Source organism: Erpetoichthys calabaricus, chromosome 4 (assembly GCF_900747795.2).
Source record: "Erpetoichthys calabaricus chromosome 4, fErpCal1.3, whole genome shotgun sequence".
NCBI classification, from domain to species: Eukaryota; Metazoa; Chordata; class Cladistia; order Polypteriformes; family Polypteridae; genus Erpetoichthys; species Erpetoichthys calabaricus.
The window spans coordinates 326,850,604-326,873,367 of NC_041397.2; the positions used below are offsets into that span (position 1 = coordinate 326,850,604).

Here is a 22,764-nt window from a genome sequence, read left to right on the forward strand (position 1 = left end):
AGTTTCAGCCTTTAATAAATCCAGTTTGGTCTTGTGATATTACCGGAGGAATCACTTTCTCAATCCTTCTAGCTAGGACTTTGGAGAGTATCTTCACATTCCACGTCTTAATATGAAAATATTTGGATTTCACAGTCACAAAACAAATTGGCTTTTATCCAAAAATTAAAACGAATGAAAAGAAATCGCTTAAATGACATGTCGCTGTGAATGTGTAAAGACTGTGATCTCCAAATATCAGTCGGTACAAAATAAGATGTTTGCATTCATATGTGTGAAAATGTGTTTAATTTTCAAACGGACATATCTGATATAATAAAGTCTGTGTAAATGTATGATACTTGTAAAAGTAAGCTCAATAAAGACAAATTGTTTAACACTAGAATTACTAGAGCCTACGAAAAATCTCATAGATCCGGTCCACCTTTAATCCATTCGCACCTCTCCGTCAGCGTCTTTTGTCCTGTAAATGTGCCGATTAAGACAAGCAGCAAGCAGCCTGGTATCCCATCCCCCCACCGCCGCAGAACGTTCATTAAGTTCTCCCAGCTCAGGCCTTGATTGATTATCTGTGAGTGAAGTGCTGGAGTTTTAGAGTGGAAATGATAGATTGTTATTTGGAACACATGCATTTCATGTGTGTTCTGTTTCTACAGTAATCTGTGTAAACACATTGTTAAAACAGAAACCTTTCTTATATTTTAGTAATAAATGGCATAAACTATATAATGTGTGAAGCATGAAGTCCAAAGATTAAATAAACACTTTCACGAAAGGTTCAAGGATGACACAACAGCTTCAGTGGCGTAGCCATAACATTTGCTGACTTGTAATCACAGAGTTTCCGGTTCGATCCCGACTGCTTCCTATATTTGCCATTTTCAGTAGTGAGCTGCTCTTATTGTTAATATTATACAAAACACACATACATTTGGTTTGTGTCTATAACAGACGGTGTACATTTATAGGACTTGTAAAAGTTACCGTTTTTTTTTTCACTTTTATTCTCTCAGTCATGATTACGATACACACTACCGCCCTAGGGATCTGACGCTGTTAGTTTTTATTTGAAACTGGGAGTAACTGTAGATGTGAGTGGTGTTTTGAGACAATGGAACTGGACATTCTCTGATCTGGAGGGATGAAAGCTGACTCACAAACGCTGATGAATCTGCCTTCTTTGTATCTCACTTGATTTTTTAGATTAGTACAGAGAGGTCAGTTCAGCGCTCTATGCAATCATCAGATTCAAATGTTAACAGTTCACACACACGCAAGGACCGTCCTTCCTACATTTACGACGTGTGTACCTGTTGCAATGCGCACACTTCTCTCTATGCTGTGGTTCCTGTTACAATGAAAGGGCACCTGACGCTGACTCAGTTTACTTTCCTGGTGAAAGCGGCTGTCTGGAACAGAAGCTTGTTGATGTTGCATCCTCCTTTTCTTTTTCCATCACCTTTTCTAGTAAGATGTGACGACGAAGTTCCTCTACAATGTGAGCCATGAACACTCTTCTTTTCTCAGTGGCCGCCGTACATGCCTTGCACAGTACATGTGTGTTGACCTCCGCCAGGTCAAGCGTGTTATAGCACACAGTAACCGGGCACCTGCGTTTTCCTGCCACACTGAATAAGCTCACGCCTTCTGGTGTACGATGTCAACTCAGCACGGAGAAAAAAAGAAACAGACAAATATATGGGACATTGGGTATAAATTTATTGTACTTGTAAAAGTTAGCTTTTTTCAGTTTTATTCTCTCAATCACGATCACGCTGTACCCCCAACCCCAACCCTCCTGATCTGAATCTAGCTAACAGCGGCAGCATAAATTCACACCCGATCTGACGCTGTTCGTTTTCAAATAATATTGCATTAGTGCGATGATGTTTTCTGATTGGTACTATTCAGGTCATAAAATGATTTCTTCAAAATGTCACATATATTGTCTCTCTTTCAGGTGTGTAATAGGAACCACAGCATAGAGAGAAGTGTGCGCATTGCAACAGGTAGACATGTCGTAAACGTAGGAAGGACGGTCCTTGCGTGTGTGTGAACTGTTAACATTTGAATGTGATGATTGCATAGAGTGCTGAACTGACCTCTCTGTACTATTGTTACCTCTGCATGTCCAGGAGTACAAAAGAAACAGCAACACAGAGACTGGCAAGATCAGGGAAAATAAAAAAAAAAGCACATAGTCACAGATTACAAGTGCTAGATGTTATGCGAATGAATATGAATAATATGAATAATGTTACATCCGTGCCACAATGTTTTTTGAAATGTACTACACAGGTCATAAAATGAATAATTCCAAATATCATATATTCCTATGTCTCTGTTTTTTTGTTTTTTTGATATCATACACCATAATGTGCATACTATTTCAACGTGAGCAGGAACACTCAAAAAAACTGGAAAAAAAAGTTCAAGTGACGGTGAGATACGAAGAAGGCAGATCCACCAGCGTTTGTGTGTCAGCTTTTATCCCTCCAGATCAGAGACTGTCCAGTTCCGTTGTCTCAAAACACCACTCACATCTACAGTTACTCCCAGTTCCAAATAAAAATTAACAGCGTCAGATCCCTAGGGCGGTAGTATGTATTGTGACTGTGACTGAGAGAATAAAAGTGAAAAAATAACCGGTAATTTTTACAAGTACTATAAATGCACACCATCTGTTACAGACGCAAACCAAATGTATGTGTGTACTGTATAATATTAACAATAAGAGCAGCTCACTACTGAAAATGACAAATACAGGAGGCAGTGGGGATTGAACCGGGGACTCTTGATTACAAGTCAGCAAATCTTACCGCTACGCCATAGAAGCTGTTGTAGCATCCTTGAACCTTTTGTGAAATTGCTTATTTCATCTTTGGACTTCAGACTTCACACATTATATAGTATATGCCAACACTTTGTCATTTACTACTAAAATATGAAAAACGTTTCTGTTTTAACAATATGTTTACACAGATTATTATAGAAACGGAACACACATGAAATGCATGTGTTCCAAATAACGATCTATCATTTCCACTCTACAACTCCAGCACTTCACTCCCAGATAATCAATCAAGGCATGAGGTGGGAGAACTTTGTGCTCGTTCTGCGGCGGTGGGGGATGGAATAGCAGGCTGCTTGCTGCTTGTCTTTATCGGCACATTTACAGGACAAAAGACGCTGACGGAGAGGTGCGAACGGATTTAAGGTGGGCCGGATCTACAAGTTTTTTCGTAGGCTCTGGTAATTCTAGTGTTAATGGTTGACGTCACAGAAGCGTGATTGTCAAAAATAAAAATTTATATTCAAGCAGTTATATTTGAGATAATAAGCACATACATTTGCTTTGTGTCTACAAGACATAACATTTCTTGTTTTCTTGTACATTTACACGGATTGTTGTAGCATGGAACACACATGACATGTATGTATTTCAAATACTGATATATCATTGCTGTAGCTGCGTTTTTCCAAAGTTGCCAAAGTTCAGCAGCTCTAACTTAAAATATGGGATTCAACAAAAGCCTGATGCGCAGAAATTATTCTACAGACAAAATATCTTAGTTTTTAAAAGTTTATTTATTAAGTTGCAAAGTAAAACAGTTCACACAAAAAAGAAAATTAAAATAGCAAAAAAAGGGAAAAAATTCATATTAAGAAAAGTTCAGTTCTAAGCTTAATCTTGTCACATCTTAAATCATTACTATTTACTTATCATTTCTAAACCATTTCAAAGCGGTCAGAAAACTGTATGCTTATCCCATTTCTAACTTGAAATGGGTCTTTCAAGTCCCTGTTTACTGGGACCAGTTCTAAACACAACTAGGTCTAATATCACACTGTTTCTCAGTTATAGCACGAAGGTTCTATCTCTTACTAATTTATAGGGGGAAAAGAGCATGCCATTGTCTATGACTATGGAAGAAATTATATTCTATTCAGATTAAGCAAACATTAACATGAGTTTAACTCCAAACTTTAACTTTCTAAAATTGGCTCTTACAATTGCTAAGATATCTCCTTACAACTCTTTGCCATATAAATTTTCAAAGCAAACTTGTGCTGTAAGTTAAAGAATTCAAGCTGGTGGTGTTACCCTTTTTGGATCAAGGCCTTGCCGTGGCAGAAGGGCTTGCACGGTCTAGTGATCCTCGGAGCTATGTTGTCGGGAGCTACATGCCCCTGGTAGGGCTTCCCAAGGCAAACAGGTCTGAGGTGAAGATCCAGACTAACTCGATCCTGAGACCCTGTATGGAGTTAAATCAAGGATCGGCGTTTCCCTTGCCTGGGAAAGGGTACCCGGGGCCCCACAATGGAGCCAGGCCTGGGGGAGGGGCTTGCTGGCGAGCGCCTGGTGGCTGGACCTTCGACCACGGGGCCCAGCCGGGCTCAGCCCGAAGGAGCAGCGTGGTTCCGCTCTCTTGTGGGCCCACCACCTGCAAGAGAGGCCATGGGGGTCGGGTGCAATGTGATATGGGTGATTGCCGAAGGCGGGAACTCTGGCGTTCCGACCCTCAGTTGCCGAAACTGGCTTTTGGGACATGGAATGTTACCTCTCTGGCGAGGAAGGAGCCTGAACTGGTACGAGAGGTTGAGAGGTACCAGATAGATATAGCCGGGCTCACCTCTACGCATGGTCTGGGCTCTGGAACCATTCCTCTTGAGAGAGGCTGGACTTTGTTCCACTCTGGAGTTGCTGTGGGTGAGAGGCGTTGGGCAGGGGTGGGCTTGCTTATGGCCCCCCGGCTCAAGGCCTGTATGTTGGGGTTCTCCCCATTGGACGAGAGGGTTGTTTCCCTACGCCTTCGAGTTGGGGGAAGGACTCTGACTGTTGTTTGTGCTTATGAGCTGAATGAAAGTTCAGAATACACAGCCTTCTTGGAGTCCCTGGGAGAGGCGCTGTGAGGCGCAGCTCCTGGGGACTCTATCGTTCTGCTGGGAGACTTAAACGCTCACGTCGGCCACGACAGTGAAACCTGGAGAGGTGTGATTGAGAGGAACGGCCTCCCTGATGTAAACTCGAGTGGTGTTCAGTTGTTGGACTTCTGTGCTGGCCATGGATTGTCCATAACGAACACCATGTTCGAGCATAAGGGTGTCCAAGGTCGCAGCTTGATGATCGACTTTGCAATCGCGTCATCAGATCTGCGACCTTATGTCTTGGACACTCGGGTGAAGAGAGGGGCTGAGCTGTTAAATGATCCACACCTGGTGGTAAGTTGGATCAGATGGCGGGAGAGGCTGCCGGACAGACCAGGCAGACCCAAACGAATAATGAGGGTCTGCTGGGAACATTTGGCGGAGGACGTGGTCAGAAAGATCTTTAACTGCCACCTCCGGCAGTACTTCAACCTCATTCCGAGGGAGGCGAAGGACATTGAGTCTGAATGGACCATGTTCTGAGACTCCATTGTCGAAGCAGCAGAACGGAGCTGTGGACGCAAGGTTGTCGGTGCCTCTCGTGGTGGCAATCCACGAACCCGGTGGTGTGACACCTAAGGTTTGAGAGGCCATCAAGCTGAAGAAAGAGTCCTATTGGGTCTGGTTGACCAGTGGGACTCCAGAGGCAGCTGAGGTGTACCAGCGGGCCAAGTGTGTGGCAGCTTCGGCTGTTGCAGAGGAAAAAACTTGGGCACGGGAGGAGTTTGGGGAAGCCATGGAAACGACTTTCGGTCGGCACCGAGAAGGTTCTGGAAAACCATCAGGCGCCTCAGGAGGGGAAAGCGGGGCTCCACCAACACTGTGTACAGTGGAGATGGGGTCGTGCTGACTTCAACTGCAGACGTTATTGACCAGTGGTAGGAATACTTCGAGGATCTTCTCAATTCCACCTGCATGTCTTCCTTAGAGGAAGCAGAGCTGGAGGACTCCGGGGGGGCCCGTCCATAATAGGGGCTGAGGTCGCCGAGGTAGTTTAAAAGCTCCGAGGTGGTAGGGTCCGTGGGGTGGACAAGGTCCACCCTGGGTTCATCAAAGCTCTGGATGTTGTGGGGCTGTCCTGGTTGACACATCTCTGCAACATTGCATGGACATCGGGGGTAGTGCCTCTGGATTGTCAAACCGGGGTGGTGGTTCCCCTTTTTAAGAAGGGTGACCGGAGGATGTGCTCCAACTATAGGGGGATCACACTCCTCAGCCTCCCCGGTAAGGTCTATTCAGGGGTGCTGGAGAAGAGAGTTCGGTCGATGGTCGCATCTCGGATTCAAGAGGAACAATGCGGATTCCGTCCTGGCTGTGGAACACTGGACCAGCTGTACACCCTGGCCAGGATCCTGGAGGGGGCATGGGAGTTTGCCCAACCAGTCCACATGTGTTTTGTGGATTTGGAGAAGGCATTCGACCGTGTCCCTCGAAGCATCCTGTGGGGTGTGCTCCAAGAGAAAGGAGTACAAGGCTCGTTGTTACGAACCATCCAGTCCCTGTACAGGAGGAGCAGAAGCTTGGTCCGCATTGCTGGTAATAAGTTGGACTCGTTTCCTGTTGAGGTTGGACTCCGCCAGGGCTGCCCTTTGTCACCGATTCTGTTCATACGTTATATGGACAGAATTTCTAGGCACAGCCAAGGAGCGGAGCGGTCTTGTTCGGTGACCTCAGAATCTTGTCTCTGCTATTTGCGGATGACGTGGTTCTGTTGGCTTCATCAGACAGTGATCTCCAACTCTCACTGGAGCGGTTCGCAGCCGTGTGCAAAGCAGTGGGGATGAGAGTCAGCACCTCTAAATCCAAGGCCATGGTTCTCAGCCGGAAAAGGGTGGAATGTTCTCTCCGGGTTGGGAACACAATACTGCCTCAAGTGGAGGAGTTCAAGTATCTCGGGGTCTTGTTCACGAGTGAGGAAAGAATGGAGTGGGAGGTTGATAGACGGATCGGTGCGGCATCTGCAGTAATGTGGGCTCTGCATCAGTCCATCGTAGTGAAAAGAGAGCTGAGCCAAAAGGTGAGGCTGTCGATTTACCAGTCGATCTATGTTCCTACCCTCAGCTATGGCCACGAGCTTTGGGTAGTGACCGAAAGAGCAAGATCGCAGATACAAGTTTTCTCCACAGGGTGGCTGGAATTTCCCTTAGAGAGAGGGTTAGGAGTTCAGCTATCCGGGAGAGACTCGGAGTAGAGTCGCTGCTCCGCCGCATTGAGAGGGGTCAGTTGAGGTGGTTTGGGCATCTGGTTAGGATGCCCCCTGGACGCCTCCCTGGGGGGGGGGGGGTGTTCTGGGCATGCCCCACTGGGGGAAGGCCATGGGGCAGACCCAGGACACGCTGGAGGGATTATATCTCCCAGCTGACCTTGGAACACTTTGGGGTCCTCCCAGAGGAGCTGGAGGAGGTGGCTGGGGAGAGGGAGGTCTGGGCTTCCCTGCTTAGGCTGCTGCCCCCGCGACCTGACTTCGGATAAACGGTGGATAATGGATGGATGGATGGTGTTACACAGAGAGTGTAAGTGTCAGGAGGGGCAAACAGCTGGCTGGACGAGAGATGGGTCAGTGCAGGTTCAGCGCTGCTAATTGACACATTTACAAAACAAGGTGTAGTCCGAGGGTGTTGTACCGTGTTGGCCATTATGGATGTAGTGAGAAGTCAATCAAAATGACACCTTTTATTGGCTAACTAAAATGATTACAATATGTAGGCTTTCATGGCAACTCAGGCCCCTTCTTCAGGCAGACGTAATTGAAACAAAGGTGGTTATCGGTGGGCAGTTGCTGTGCTAATTAGGACATAGGAGTTTCCTCACACATGTTTTGGAGAAGTAGACTTTACAGGGTGAATGAAAATTTTGAAGACATTGGCACAGTGTCAAAGATCTTCTAAGAAATGATTTTTGTTTTTGGTCCTCTCTGAAATCTCATCCCCTCTTCTCTCCTGATGCAGACTTTCTCATCTCGCTGTGTCCTTCCTGCTGATGGAGTCTCGCTCAGCTTCACTGTCTCTGCTGATTTCTCTTTTGAGGACCTGAGAAATGAGCTGTCATGTCTGAAAAAGAGTTTGGAGAAGATCATCCAGTGGGACATCCAGACTTCATCAGGTACAGCGTCAGTTCATGTTGTTGTGAAAGACCACTCAATGTCCTCTTATTGTCCTCTTTAGAAGGACCAGAGTGATGACAAAGAGGACATTGAGTGGTGAGACACATGAAGAAGGCCTGCCCTTTGATATTTATTTTGATATTGAGAATGTTTTATTATACACTACGTAGCTGCGTTTATTCAGAATTACTAAGGTTCTGCAGCTTTAGTTTGTTTCATGGGATTCAACGATAGCTTGACACGTTGAAATGAAAATAACTTCATTTCTAAAAGCTTTAGTAAAAATTCAAAGTAAAACAGTTCACACAAAAATAGAGAAATAATTGATATAGCAAAGGAAAGAAAAGATCTTGTTTAAGAAAAGTTCTGTTTAAAGCTTATATATCTTGTTTGTTTTTTGAAGTTATCCCACTTGAAAACTGCAAAATGGGTCTACCAGGCCATACTAGCAATGAGACTAACTCCAAACACACACTGACTCAATTAACACACATTATTATTTATATAGCAGGAAAGTTCAATCTCATATTAACTTACATGGCGTAAAAGACTACACCATATTCTATCTAGAAGCTAATGTTCTATAGAGATCACACAAACACTAATATGAATTGAACTTAAGCATTAACTTTCTAAGATTGGCTCTTACATTTCTGGCCCCTGATTGGCTATGCAGGAGCTGAGATAATTACTGTACTTTACTTAATAAGAGCCACTAACTTTACTTTACATAAACTATTGTTTTCAAGTCACTAATAATAACACTGCAACAAACATTTAAGGATTTCTTATTTCAAACATTGTCTGTTTCTTGCAGCAGGCCCAGTTTATTCACAGGTCTGTCCAGTGTGCTGCACACAAACTCTTCTGACTGCCCCTTTGCCATCTGCCATTGTATTGATGAGTCGCCTCTTTAATTACCCAGGAATTGTGTGGTGCAGCATCATCTACAATTAAAACAACCTCCCCTGGTTCAAAGTTTCTTCTTACTGTAAGCCATTTTTGACGTTCTAGAAGTGTTGGTAAATACTCCTTAGTCCATCTTTTCCAAAACAAACCAACCATTTACCGAACTTACTTTCAGCGTCTTTGAGTGTACTGGTCGTTTTTAGCTAAGAGTCCAGGTGGCATGTCAGGTTATGTCTTCAGTACCAGCAAGTGATTGGGTGTGAGTGCCTCCAAGTTATTTGGGTCGTCTAATGTCTTAGTGAGAGGTCTGTTATTGATGATTGAGTCAGCTTCACATATCACTGTTTGGAGACTTTCATCATCGAGTGTTTGTTGGTTTAGTGTTGAGTTTAGGATCTTTCTTATGCTTCTGATTTGTCTCCCACACTCCACCTTGATGAGAGGCTGATGGTGGATTGAAAATCAATTTGATTTCTTTCTTCATCATACCATTGCTGATTTTTTCTTGGTCTAGATTTTTAATCACTTCACGAAAAGGTCTTTCTGCTCCAATAAAGTTTGTTCCATTATCTGAACACATGATTTTAACTTGTCCTCTTCTGCACATGAATCGGTGTATGGCATTGATACAAGAATCAGAGTCTAAGCTGTGTGCCATCTCTATGTGCGCAGCTCTTTTTGTTAAACAAGTGAAGATCACTCCGTACCTCTTGACCAGACTTCATCCTCTTTTAACTTGAAAGGAACCAAAATAATCAACACCAACATTAGTGAACGGTGGTTGGTCAGGTAACAAGTGAACTTCTGACAAATAGATAGATAGATAGATAGATAGATAGATAGATAGATAGATAGATAGATAGATAGATAGATAGATAGATAGATAGATAGATAGATAGATAGATAGATAGATAGATAGATAGATAGATAGATAGATAGATAGATAGATAGATAGATAGATAGATAGATAGATAGATAGATACTTTATTAATATGACATTTTTTACACACCTGCTGTCACATTGTATCTTCTGCATGTTGTGCACTTTGAAATCTATTTCTTTATGACTATGTGAATGCTTGTGAAGAACTACAGAACGTTTAGTTTCATCTGGCATTGTAGTTTTGTTGAGTCTTCCTCCCACTCTCAGTACTCCATCTTGTATGATTGGGTCAAGTTTATAGATTTGACTGTTCTTTTTTACACAAAGCTCTTTTTTTTAAAGCCTTTAATTCTTCTGGTAATTCTTGTAGTTGACTGAGGTGTATAAACTCTGTTTCAGCTTTAGCCAAGCCTTGTAAAGTAAATCAGGTTTGGTTTTAAAGTCAGTTTATACTTTTCATGTGCTTTGTGATGAGTGATTTTTGTTCTTCTGGATTACTTTCAGATTGACTGACTTCTAGTTGAAATGTTTTACTTTCATATTTTAAGTGCAGCAGTATGTCTTTAAACTTGAGGAGCCAAGCCACTGCTTTCTTCAAGCGTAGCCAATCTGAAAAGTGAGTGATTAGTTTGTTGATGGGCTCGGTCGCCTCCTCTGTTCTTGTCATGTTAACTGCACAGATTTTAACTTCTGGATCATCTTCAGAAACTGAATCGTTCAGTTGATTTGGTCTTTTTGGACACTCATGTTCAGGCTTCAATAAGAAACTTGGACTTTCTGACCATGTGGTGCTTTTGAGAAAGTTTTCTATGCTTAGCCCTCTGGATGCTTGATCAGCTGGATTAAGGGCAGATGTGACAAACCTCCATTGTGAAGGTTGTGAATGATCTCTGATCACAGAGATTCTGTTGGCAACAGAGGTCTTGAATCGACTGCTTTCATTTGAAATGTATTTTAACACTGAGGTGCTGTCAGTCCAAAATGTAGATGAAGCTCACCTTTTAGCATTTTGTCCATTTTGACTGCCACAATGGCTGCTGTCAGCTCCAATCCTGGAACTGTGACCTGCTTCAATGGTACAGCTCTTGACTCCCCCATCAGTAATGAACAATGTTTTTTGCCTTCTTTGTTAGTCAGGTGAAGATATGTGACAGTGCCATATCCATCTTCACTGGCATCTGCAGAATGGTGCATTTATGCTGTCTTTACAGTTCCAAACCAGGCAGGTTTGAAGCATCTGTTCACTTTATAGTCTGCTAATAACTGGAAGTCATCCATCCATTTTTTCCATTTCTCAGTGTGTTTGACTTCTACTTCTTCATCCCACCCACATTTGTCTTCACACAAGTCTCTTAGAAATTGTTTTCCTGGAAGTATGGCGGTACTAGAAAACCAAGGGGATCATAAACTGAGCTAACGACAGACAGAATACCACGCCTTGTAGCGGGCTTGTTTTGTAACTTAATCTGAAATTTGAAACTGGTCCATTTCTGTGCACCTCTGGACACCCAGGGCACGCTCTGTGGGAAGGAGACTGTGGCTCAAATCTAAGTCCTTTTGTTCATGAGCTCTGTCTTCTTCAGGAATAGATGATAAAACTGCTCTGTTGTTACTCACCCACTTGGTCAAATGAAGTCCACCTCTCTAAGGCATAGAGCTTGGAGGTCCTTTGCCAGCTTTATTGCTTGTTCTTCTGTTGCCACCGACTTTAAGCAGTCATCCACATAGAAGTTTTTGAGTATGGTATGTGGCTCACCAGGCTGGCACCACCAGCTGAACCCGACACAGACAAGCGTGGGACACAAGTTCAAGGCACACAAGGTTTATTTTTTCTTTTTCCCTTGTGGGAAACGCCTTCCCCGTTCCCTACAAGTATAACACAGTTCAAGCACAAGTCTCTTCCTTCTCTTTATCTTTTCTCCTGTCCACTACTCCGGTCACTCTTTGTCGCTCCTCCACCCGACTCTGGCTCTCTGAGTGGTGGCCACTGGCTTCTTTTATAAGGCTCCAGGTGCTTGATTACTCCTTTCTGGCAGCACTTCCGGGTGTGTCAGAAGAACTGTCCATAAGGGCTCAGCAGCTCCTGCTGCAGCACCTCCTGGTGGCGCCTGCAGATCCCATCAGGGGTACACTACACTCCAATTATTCGCCATTTTAAGTGTTTCATCCTTTAAAGGCAAATTTAAACAATAGTGGCCACTTACTAGTCTTGCAGATTCTGAGGCTATGCACATGAACATGATGTCGTCCTGTGACATTTCCTCCTTTTCTTCACAGCTGCGCTCTGGAAATCTGTGTTATACTGTTGCAGCAACATATCCTCAATCTCTGTTATTGACACACGATTGATTGAATGTTTGGGCTGCTTACCACTTTGTTTTGTGAGGTCATCTATCTCTTTGTATTGTCCACCGACCGCGCATCCAGGTGTAGTCTTCACATCATGAGGTCCATCTCCTTGGCTAGATATGATTCATGACTGCCTGAAGATTTCTGGGTTGTTGATTTCTCTCTATTATAAAAAAATCCTGGAGAGAAACACTAGGGCGTCAAGACGTGATCTTCACATTAAGATCACGGAAGACACTTAAAAGATCCGCGAGATGAAAGAGATTTGCCACGGAGCATCTCGCGGGGACCTTAAATTGGCCTTAAACATGAGACATTGGGCCAAGAGATTGACCCAGGACCGTCTTATGATGATGTAGAACATGAGATTCTTGCAAGACACACCCTACTTACAATCAACATCAAATAAGACAACGGGCAGCAAAACACTCAGTCGTGTAAAGGCTTTGAGCACACACAGATCCAGGGTCTCAGCGCATATAAAGTGTATAAGGATAATATGTTATAAATGAAATGTCAATGACTAAGCGAAGAAGAAAGCAGTGTGGAGAAAAGAGACTCAAAAGCGTTGGAGAGACAAAAAAAAAAAGAATAATCTAGGGGCAAATTCAGAAAATAAGGAAAGTAATTATCAGCCCTAACAAGTGGAACTGAAACAAAGCAGGTCCAATCGGGCTCAGAATTAAAAGACAGAGTAAAAGACAAAGTAGAACTTCATAAAGACGTTCACAGACATTGGCGCTACACAAATGCAGAGCAGGTTAGAGATCATGAAAGCAGTGGAATTCGAAAGGCTCAAAAAAAAAATAGTTGGCACAATATATGTGGAGAAAGTTAAAGAATATGAAAGTAGGAAAATTAGAAAGTATAAAAAAAAGAAAGTAAAGTCACAGTAGCACAAACAAATGGAAATTATTACTCGAAAAAGGGAAAATAATCACCACAGACCAGGTGTCATTGAAAAAAAAGCAGGACAAAGCTAGATCAGAAATAAAAGACAAAATAGAAAAACAAAGTAAAACATCATAAAAAGGTTAAACAACAAGGGGGCCAAACACATGCAGAGCAGGTTAGAGAGAATGAAAACTGGAATTCAAAAGACTCGAAAAAAAACGTAGGCGTGACAGTGTCAAAAAAGAAAGTAAAGATCGCATTAGCACAAAGAAAGAGAAATTATTACTCAGAGAAATAATGAAAAGGCGAATAGAGATCGAATATATGGACACAGGAGATATGTCAGAAGTATGCAAATATTGTAAGGCTCTGAAGTTTAAGTCAGAGAATTTCAAAAACGGAGTTTGCCTCACATGCATTTATTGGTTACTTTGCAAAAATAATTATTAACTGCTGATGATGAAGATCGCTTTGTCTATGCTGAAATTCCAAACAGAGAAACCTATCCTGAATTATGGTACAAAGTCATTAAACACACGTCTCACTGACCTCATTAAAAAGAATCAGCACGTTGGGACTCGAAAGATTCCAAATATTGTTTTTACAGAAGTTCTGAAATAAAAGTGAAACTAATGAATTAGCAACAATTCAAAGAAAAAACAAACATGAGGGTTGGCGAGTGAAGTGAGCAGGAGGGCGAAGCCCCCTAGTCTATTAAAAAATCAACTTCAGAGTCAATACGAGATAGACGTACCTCTTTAAGATATGCCCACTTATCGATATCCTCTTGTAGTGTGTGAGAAATAGCCTGGACACAGACAGACGGACATCGTTATGTCACCCAACACACGTTTATTCTATACAATATTTACAATGTTCAATACAAACCCAGTGCCTCAGCACCAATCACCCCTTAAAGTCCTGGCCAATACACACAATGCCTTTCACTCTTCTGAACGCCTCCACTCCTCTCCTCCTAGCTCCGTATACTTCCACCCAACTCCAGCCTCGAATGGAGGGAGGTGGTCCCTTTTATGCACACCCAGATGGGCTCCAGGTACTTCCTGACACTCCTCCGTCGACACTCCCCAGTGTGGCGGAAGTGCCGGCTGCGCACCCGGAAGGATTCCGGGTGTCCCTGATCCTCTTCCCCCCAGCACTTCCGGGTGTGGCGGAAGTGCTGAGGTCCAGGGCTCCCAAGGCATCAGGGCGCCCCATGGCGGTGACCACGGGCCCCTACAGGGTTGAGCTTCCCAGCTCTGTACCCGTGGCCCCCAACACAACCAGCGAGGTCGCCACCTCGTGATCTGGAGGAGGCACAAGCCCTCTTCCGGTCCTCGTGGGCATCCTGGCTGGGTACCACCCCCAGCCGCGTGCCACAAGTGGAATACTTTCTCTGTTCACTGGAATGGAGACCTGCGTGAAGACTTTTGACAAATCGATATATTCAACATCATTGAGACCACAGACTTGTAAATCTGACAGAGCATTTGGATAGCATTTTTGAGTCATCATCATAGTTACTCATAGTTTTGAGGAATACTTGTGTTCTTCTCCCATGAAGGTTTAACTGTCTCTGAAGCTTTTCAATACAAATTGTTACTGTACTGCCAAGGTCTATAAAGGCGTATGTTTCTACATACCTTTCACTCTTCTTAGATTTTAACTTAACGATAACCACATGCAGTGCACACTCTTCACCGGCCCCAGTAAAGGCACAAGTTCCAGTCTTGGTTCCCCCTCAGCAGATGTTGCTCCATCCTCTTTTTTATATACAGGATATCTGGGTGCTGAAAAGAACATGTTTGACATTTCGTTCTTTACAATTCTTACCAAGGTGCCCCTGTTTGAGACGGTAGTAACATAAACCTCTTGATTTTAAAAAGTCACTTCTTTACTTTATGTGGTAACTCTTTGACTTTACTAATTCAACGAGAGGATGCTGGCTATTACAGACTACACAAGGCTTTTTAAATCCACAGAAGTCAGTAACAGTCTTTTTGATTGAGGTTTCTCGAGTCCCCCTTTCAGCAGCATCAGAAATACTTGTAGTGAAGATACTTCCTGATCTCTGGCCGTACTTTAGAGATGACCTACCCTTGTCAAAGCTTTTCCATAAATGGGATGTGTTAACATCTTAGCCTGTCGATGTAAAAAGGTAGCTAGATCATCAGTATCTGCGTCTCTGTCTTCTCTTTCTTCAGGTTTATAAGTTATATTTCGCCACTTATCTTGTAAAGGATATGGGAGCTTTGAGATTATGGTATGGATGTTCTGATTGCTGTTGAACGCATCACGGCTCCTTGCATTGGCCATGGAGTCCATACAGTTATCAGGAAAGGTTGCTTAGTCTCTCAGGGCCTCTCCATCATTTTGCTTTATTTGAGGCCACTTCAATGCTTTATCCATGTATGTATCAGCTAGGAATATTTGGTTGCCATAGTAACTTTCAAGTCCCTTCCTGGCCTTTGCATAGCCTTGACTTGGTGGCAGTCGCACACGACACTTAACCATTTCCTACTCAGGACCTGTTGTATATTGGATTAGGTAATCTAATTTATCTTCAGGGTTCTCTAAAACATCGCCAACAGTGTGATCAAAGGCCCTAATGAAAGCCACTGGATCACCTACAAATAAAGGGACCTGTCTGTGTGGTACTTCACCACGCGGTGCAGGGGGTGCAGAAGCAGGGGCTTCCTTTTTATAGGGATAACATTTTAGCCATTTCAGTGACTGCCTTCTGACATTTCGTTTGATTTTGCATGAGCACATCTATCAGATCTTGTCTGGAAATCTGAGTGTCAGCTCTTGAGCCAGTGGAAGGTGTTTCGATTGTTCCTGTTTTTTTACTATAGACTCAAGCTCATGGAGCTTTTGTAGGATTCTATCAAGTTCCGACTTTTCAAGTGTGACTGTTGATGAAGGCGCTGGTGCCACGGTGCTTGACTGATATGACGTGCTGCACTTACTACCGAAAGCGAACTTCAACTGAGAGGTTTGTGAAACTCTAGGTTTTGTGCTTTCTCGAACTTGCAGTTGTATTTCTCCAAATTGATTAACACTAGAATCCCTGAAGCCTACAAAAAAACTCGTAATCCCGGGTCACCTTAAATTCCTTTGTACCTCTCATTATCAGTGTCTTTTGTTTTGTAAATGTGTCGATCAGCATAAGCAGCAAGCAGCCTGCTATCCCCCCCACCACCAGAGCTCAACTCGGGGAAAAAGATCTCCCAGCTCAAGTCTCTTTATCTACGTGTGAAGTGCCTGGAGTTGTATAGGGAAAGTAATATCTCGTTATTTAGAGCTCATGCATTTCATATGTGTTCTGTATCTACAACGATCTGTGTAAGTGATGGATGACAGGAAATGTGAGAAATAAAAGAAAGTTTGAACACATAACTGAAACAGAAATGTTTGTCATGTTTTAGTACTAACAACAAAATTTTGACATGAAGTGTATAATGTGTGAGGACTGACGTCCAAATATCAAATAAAAACTTTCACAAAAGGTACAAATATAACAGAACAAGTGAGCTTTTATTCAAGAATACAACTGAAGAAAAAGAAATCAGGTTAGTGTACTCCATTGTCATTACTGCTTTGGTGGTACAGCGATAAGAACTGCTGACTCCTAATCAACAGCGCGAGATTGAATCCGGGCGCTCTCCAGAATTACCATGTTGAGTAGTGAGCTGCTCTTATTGTTACTGTTATATACTAAAAACATACATTTGATTTCAGTCTGTAACAGATGGTGTAAATTTACGGTACTTGTAAAGGTTAACTTTTTTTATTTATTCAGTTTTATTCTCTCAGTCACATTCACACTCCCCCTGATCTGACAAAGCTGTTTTTACATAAAGACGTGTTATAGCAGAGAAGAATTCAGATGAAGATGAGGGTTCTACATTGGAGAAAGAGGACAGAAGCTCTCACCACAAGAAATGTCCACTCACATATAAGAACAACGCAGCTGCACCAGGCGTAAAGGTGAAAGATGGCACCGTTTGGATAAAGGACGAGGTCGGGTGCCATCCTGCCAGTCAGTCTGCCCCACACTTGTCCTTCAACGAAACAGCACAGCTTACAGAGCTCACCAACGTATCATGCAAAGTCGTGTTTGTGATTGTCTTTATATGAAATACATGTTCATGTTACTTATATAAAAGTTTTAAGCTTTATTTACTTATCTTCCTACAGTGTAAAGTCACAAGTAGACTGCAGAGCTTCCTGTGTTTGATTGTCACAGACACGCTGACACAGTACATGTGTACTGAAGTGACTTTAACTGCAGGTGGAAGCTCCACACAACTGTTGTTATGGTTCTGCCTTTGTCCAGAATCAGTTTCATATACTTTATGACCTTAGTCATTTTCAGTTCATTTTGTGGGGGTGCAGAGGAGACTAGGGAAGAGAAACCGGTGGGAGAGAGTGAGCTGAGGTGACAGCAGAAGGACACAGTGGGAAGAACTGTAATGGGAGAAGCTGGAAAAAACATGGAGAAGTGAACTAAAAAGTCGTCTTATGTGTGTAAGTGGAGTAACAGTTCATTTTGTGGGGGTGCAGTTCTGTGAGAGAACAAGTCCAGCAGTTTGCCAGTTTTGTCAGTTGGTGGTCTGTGGAGTCTTTTTGAGTCCTTTAGAGTCTTTAAAGTCCTGGTGCTTCCTGTTTGTGAGACATGGAGGCTATCCAGTAACCTGAGACGAAGACTGGACTCCTTTGGTACTGTGTCTCTACGGAAAATCCTTGGGTACCGTTGGTTTGACTTTGTGTAAATGAGCGGTTGCTCATGGAGTCCCGAATGAGGCACATGACCTGCATTGTGAGGGAGCATCAATTAAGATTACAGAGAAACAGTTCATCTTCTTAAATAAGAAGACCCATTGCCTTGTTCAGTGTCTTTGCTTGATGGACTTGTGTAGGTTGACTTCTTCTGAATGAGGTGACGTTAAAAGTGGTGTCCTTCAGGGGTCAGTGTTGGAGTTGGTGCTCTTTATAATATACACTACACAAACAATCTGATAAGAATATCATAAGTTAAATTTCACAGTCATTACATACTAGATGGAAGAGCAGATAATGGAGAATTAGTTGAATCATTACAGAAGTACCTAAGAAGAACACAGGAGTGGAGAGATTTGTAGACAATGAAGTTTAATGTAAGTAAATATGATTAATGAGATGTTGTAATTTGAATTGGCCTGTTTTTGTACATTGCTCACATGTCCAGTGCTCTGATGTTCTGATTTGTCCATCCTGTCTGAGTTTTGCTCTGGACTCTTTACATTGGCATTGCCCTCAATATGCCCACTATTCTACTCTGTGGATTTTCTCATTTCTGATGTGTCCTTCATGTGAATGACTAATGGCTTCCAAACAAACTGGGTACATGTCACTGGTCTCACCCTCATGTCCCATTATATGTCTATCACTAATCCCATCGGGATTAATAAAGTATCTATCTATCTATCTATCTATCTATCTATCTATCTATCTATCTATCTATCTATCTATCTATCTATCTATCTATCTATCTATCTATCTATCTATCTATCTATCTATCTATCTATCTATCTATCTATCTATCAAATTTCTACACATTTACAATTATAGAGCCCGGTTTTATAAAGTTCAAACTTCGTGTTTTATAGGAAGTAAAGCTTCATTCAGGATGACCCCCTCACTGCTGTGATTGACCCGTCCGTCTTTATTTCTTTTATCACAGGAAAGAAGCTCTTAGAGGAGATTGACTCCAGAAATGAGTCGCCTGTCCTTGACCCTCATATTAAAGGTAACACCTTTCTTTCACACATCTGCTCAGCAGTTCCTCCAGTCCTGTGCTCATCAGGTCTCCTCATTTATTCTCATTTTGACCTAGATCTCCATGAGACACACAGACAAGCTGTGTCTGAATCCACAAGAACTCTGGGGGCTCAGGCTTCTCCTGGAGATCCACACACCACAGCTGTGGACTTTGAGACTCGATACACAGAGTTGGTGGCCGTTGAACAGGACCCAAGAAACCATAAGGAGACTGAACATAAACTTGTGAAGACTGGGAGGATCCAAGAAGAGCTCATGAAGAAAGGAGCAGCAGAGAAATGTGAACGAATCTGGATTGAGCAGCTATTTAGGAAAAGTCCTGTAAGTTTAAATCCAGTCAACATCATAGTGGTCAGTGGGATGGCCGGAATAGGGAAGACCACCATGATTCAGAAGATCATGTATGACTGGGCCAGAGGCACTCAGTACCAAAGGTTTGCATTTGTGTTCCTGTTTAAATTCAGAGAGCTTAACCTCTTAGACAATGAGAATGAGACACAAATGTCACTGACCAAACTGATTGAAAGGCACTATAAACATCTCAGTAATGATCAACTGAAAGACGTTCTGAAGAATCCTGAAACTCTCCTGTTTATATTCGATGGGCTGGATGAGTACAAAAAGAAACTGGACTTCACCCAGAGTCAGCTGTGCTCAAACCCAGATGTTGAGGTGCCTGTCCACATCCTGGTCACCAGTCTGGTCAGTCGGACATTACTGAAGGGCTGCTCAGTCCTGATAACAAGCAGACCAGCAGCCCTGGAAGCCATGGACATTGAAAGAGTCGATCAGTTTGTAGAGATCCTGGGGTTCTTCCCTGAGCAAAGGCTGATGTACTGTAAGAAGTTTTTTGGTGCCTCTGCTCTGGCTGCTGAGTCTTTTGAGTATGTCAAGGAGAACACCATCCTGTACTCAATGTGCTTCAGCCCCACGTACTGCTGGATGATCTGCTCTGCACTGAAGAGCCACTTCATGACACCTGAAAAAGCCAAAGGTGAAGCTCTGCAAGTAGGTCAGTGGCTCTGTGAGACTCAGAATAAGGAGTTAATTAGAGACACCATTGGAGAGGATTTAAAGATGAACTTTAGAAGTATGACTTTATCTGCTGTGGACTGTGCTGTGCTGGCTGCTGTTATCAGCTGCTGTGGAGAACTTAAAGAACTTAACCTGTCAGGCACACCTCTGACCACCGAGTGCATCAAGAGACTGGAGCCGGGACTCAGCTGCTGCAGTGCAGTTCGGTGAGTGATGCGACTTTGACGAGTTTTATCTGTCAGTAATGGCACTTTGTGTCAGGGCACTGAGCTCCACTGTCATAGGACCTTCTAATAAGCCTCACCCACTCAACAGGAGGTGAGGTCAACTGCCAATGACATGATAATTATGCCATCTTATTCTCGATGATCCTTTACAACTCATCTGAACAATCCAGACCTCACTCTGTCGTATCTGTTTCAGACTCTTACAGTCATTAAAGCCCCCTCTTGTAGACAATGAGCCAGTACCACTGGTGTAGATCAATAGATTAAAAAGATGGATGAAAATTCTCATATTCTTACTGCATTAGTTAATAATCAAACAACTATGTGAAACATTATATTGTGTGAATGTGACCAAAGTGGCTGAGAACTAAATTTAAAGTGTGATTACGAGAATTCTTTTTATTTCTTGTTACACTCACCACATGCCCAGACAACCTCATATACCTCCTGTGGTGGTTCTGCTCAGAGTTCCTTGTGTATTCCTAAAGTTTTTACCTTCTTCATGAGATGGAGTTTAGTAGTCCAGTGCAGGACCCTGGTCTCAGCCCCTTGTCCTCCTAAATGTCTTCATTCACTACTTAGAGCTCATGACCACAGGTGATGATCTGTTGGTAGGCTGATCACTAAATAATGAGCTTCATCTGAGAACTTTGCTCCTCTTCACCAACTCTGCCGTCTTTAGAGGGGCTTTATCCTTCTGATACTTCAGATTCTATGTTGAACGTCAAGGCCAGACTGCTTTGTTTGGTTCCATCGCACTACAGCACCTCATAGCTCACTGACACTCAGCCCACTTTGGTGCTATTAGTACTAATCTACCTGTCATTGTGTTTGTGATTTGAAGGAGTGCTTCACTTTCCTGGTGATGTTCTTCAAATGTAGCACCTCTTTTTTAGCCATTCCTAATTTAATAGCCCAGTGTATCACATGTATTGCCAAACTTGGGAATAAATTCAAGTCAGGAAAGTGTTTGATAATGCTGACCCCACACTTCCCTTCCACAAACTCCAGAAACTGCATGATGCTCTCGATACTGTACCCCCGTGTAAACACAAGTGAGATGGCTGGTCAGCCCTGACTCATGGGTCAGACTCATCAGAGTCGTTCCTCCCATCCTCCTCTTCCTCTCTCACGCTACTTTTACATTCGGTGCAGTCTGTGCTCTGCTGACCTGTGGCAATGGTAGCCAAACTCTCTGACTTGTTACTCTTTTTTTTGCTCGTCCACTTGCTAGTAGCTTTATCTTTAATTTTCTTTACCTGACCCTGTTCACTATATTGTTCTTCTGTGAGTATCTCTTGATGACCATCTGTCCCTTCAGGTGTTCTCTCAGTCAGTGGCTGCCCACCAATGCTCTCCTCACTGTTTACATTTGTTTTGGAGGAGGCACAGCAGTGCCATCTTTAGGACTTTGTCCTCCGGTGCCACTTTAACGACTGACACCTCCTCCTCTTCAATGCTCACCTCCACATTTTTACTGACACTGTCTTCAGACATTCTACCAGCTTCAGCCGGTGCACTCTCTTCTGTGTTTGTGCTCCGACTCATTTCTAAATGTGTGCATTATATTTTTATGGTCAATGATTTTGTCTCCATCTGTGTTGATGTTTGCTGGGATTGCATTGCGAACTTCTTGTTTGTGGATTTGTTGAGCTAAGAACTTATTAGCTGTCTCTCCATGTTCATAGTAATGATGTCTTGATTTAAAGATGAGTTGTTCAGTTTCTTTAGTTGTTAACAGGTTGAGTTCTGAATGCAGAGCCTGTCTTTTTCTATGAAGAGCCTCACTTGGACACCTGACATGTTCTTGGTCTATTCTAGTAATTTCATTGATTAGCTCTGATACCTTCTAGGTTTCCAATTTATTTTTGTGGGAAAGATATGAGTTAATCTGTCCTCTTAAGAAGGCTTTCAGGGTTTCCCAGGGTATTCCTGCAGAGACCTCTGAGGATGTATTTGTCTCTAGAAGAAACTGATTGGCCGGCGCGGTGGCACAGTGGGTAGCGCTGCTGCCTCGCAGTTGAGAGATCTGGGGACCTGGGTTCGCTTCCCGGGTCTTCCCTGCGTGGAGTTTGCATGTTCTCCCCATGTCTGCATGGGTTTCCTCCGGGCGCTCCGGTTTCCTCCCACAGTCCAAAGACATGCAGGTTAGGTGGATTGGCGATTCTAAATTGGTCCTAGTGTATGCTTGGTGTGTGTTTGTGTGTGGGTTGGCACCCTGCCCAGGATTGGTTCCTGCCTTGTGCCCTGTGTTGACTGGGATTGGCTCCAGCAGACCCCTGTGTTCGGATTCAGCGGGTTGGAAAATGGATGGATGGAAGAAACTGATTTGTTTTGATGTAAATTCTGTACAGTTCTCGTCTGCTAATAAAAGTGGTTTAAGATGCCAGCTGCGAGATCAACAGGGCATGGTCAGAAATAACAATAGCATCGTACTTACAAGATTTAATCGTAGGCAAGAAATTGTTATCTACAAAGAAATAATCAATTCCTGAGTAGCAGTGATGCACTGGTGAGTAGAAGGAATATGTTCTTGAGTTTGGGTTAAGAAATCTCTAGGGGTCTGATAAGTTGTGGTCAGTTACAAACTGTGTAATTGTCTTTGTAGTGTT

The 22,764-nt window shown here is 43.0% G+C and overlaps 2 protein-coding genes across 2 annotated transcripts in view; both read left to right on the forward strand.

Moving 5' to 3' along the window:
• The window catches only part of LOC114643553 (protein NLRC5-like), a 5,922,889-nt gene that overhangs the window by 2,395,169 nt on the left and 3,504,956 nt on the right, over positions 1 to 22,764 (forward strand). The gene's annotated exons all lie outside the window — the stretch shown is intronic.
• The window catches only part of LOC114644529 (uncharacterized), a 597,107-nt gene that overhangs the window by 21,224 nt on the left and 553,119 nt on the right, over positions 1 to 22,764 (forward strand). The window contains exons 4-6 of the mRNA XM_051925835.1: positions 7,878 to 8,042; positions 18,798 to 18,858; positions 18,946 to 20,131. Coding sequence (XP_051781795.1) covers positions 7,878 to 8,042; positions 18,798 to 18,858; positions 18,946 to 20,131 — 1,412 coding nt within the window. The remainder of the gene's footprint in view (positions 1 to 7,877; positions 8,043 to 18,797; positions 18,859 to 18,945; positions 20,132 to 22,764) is intronic.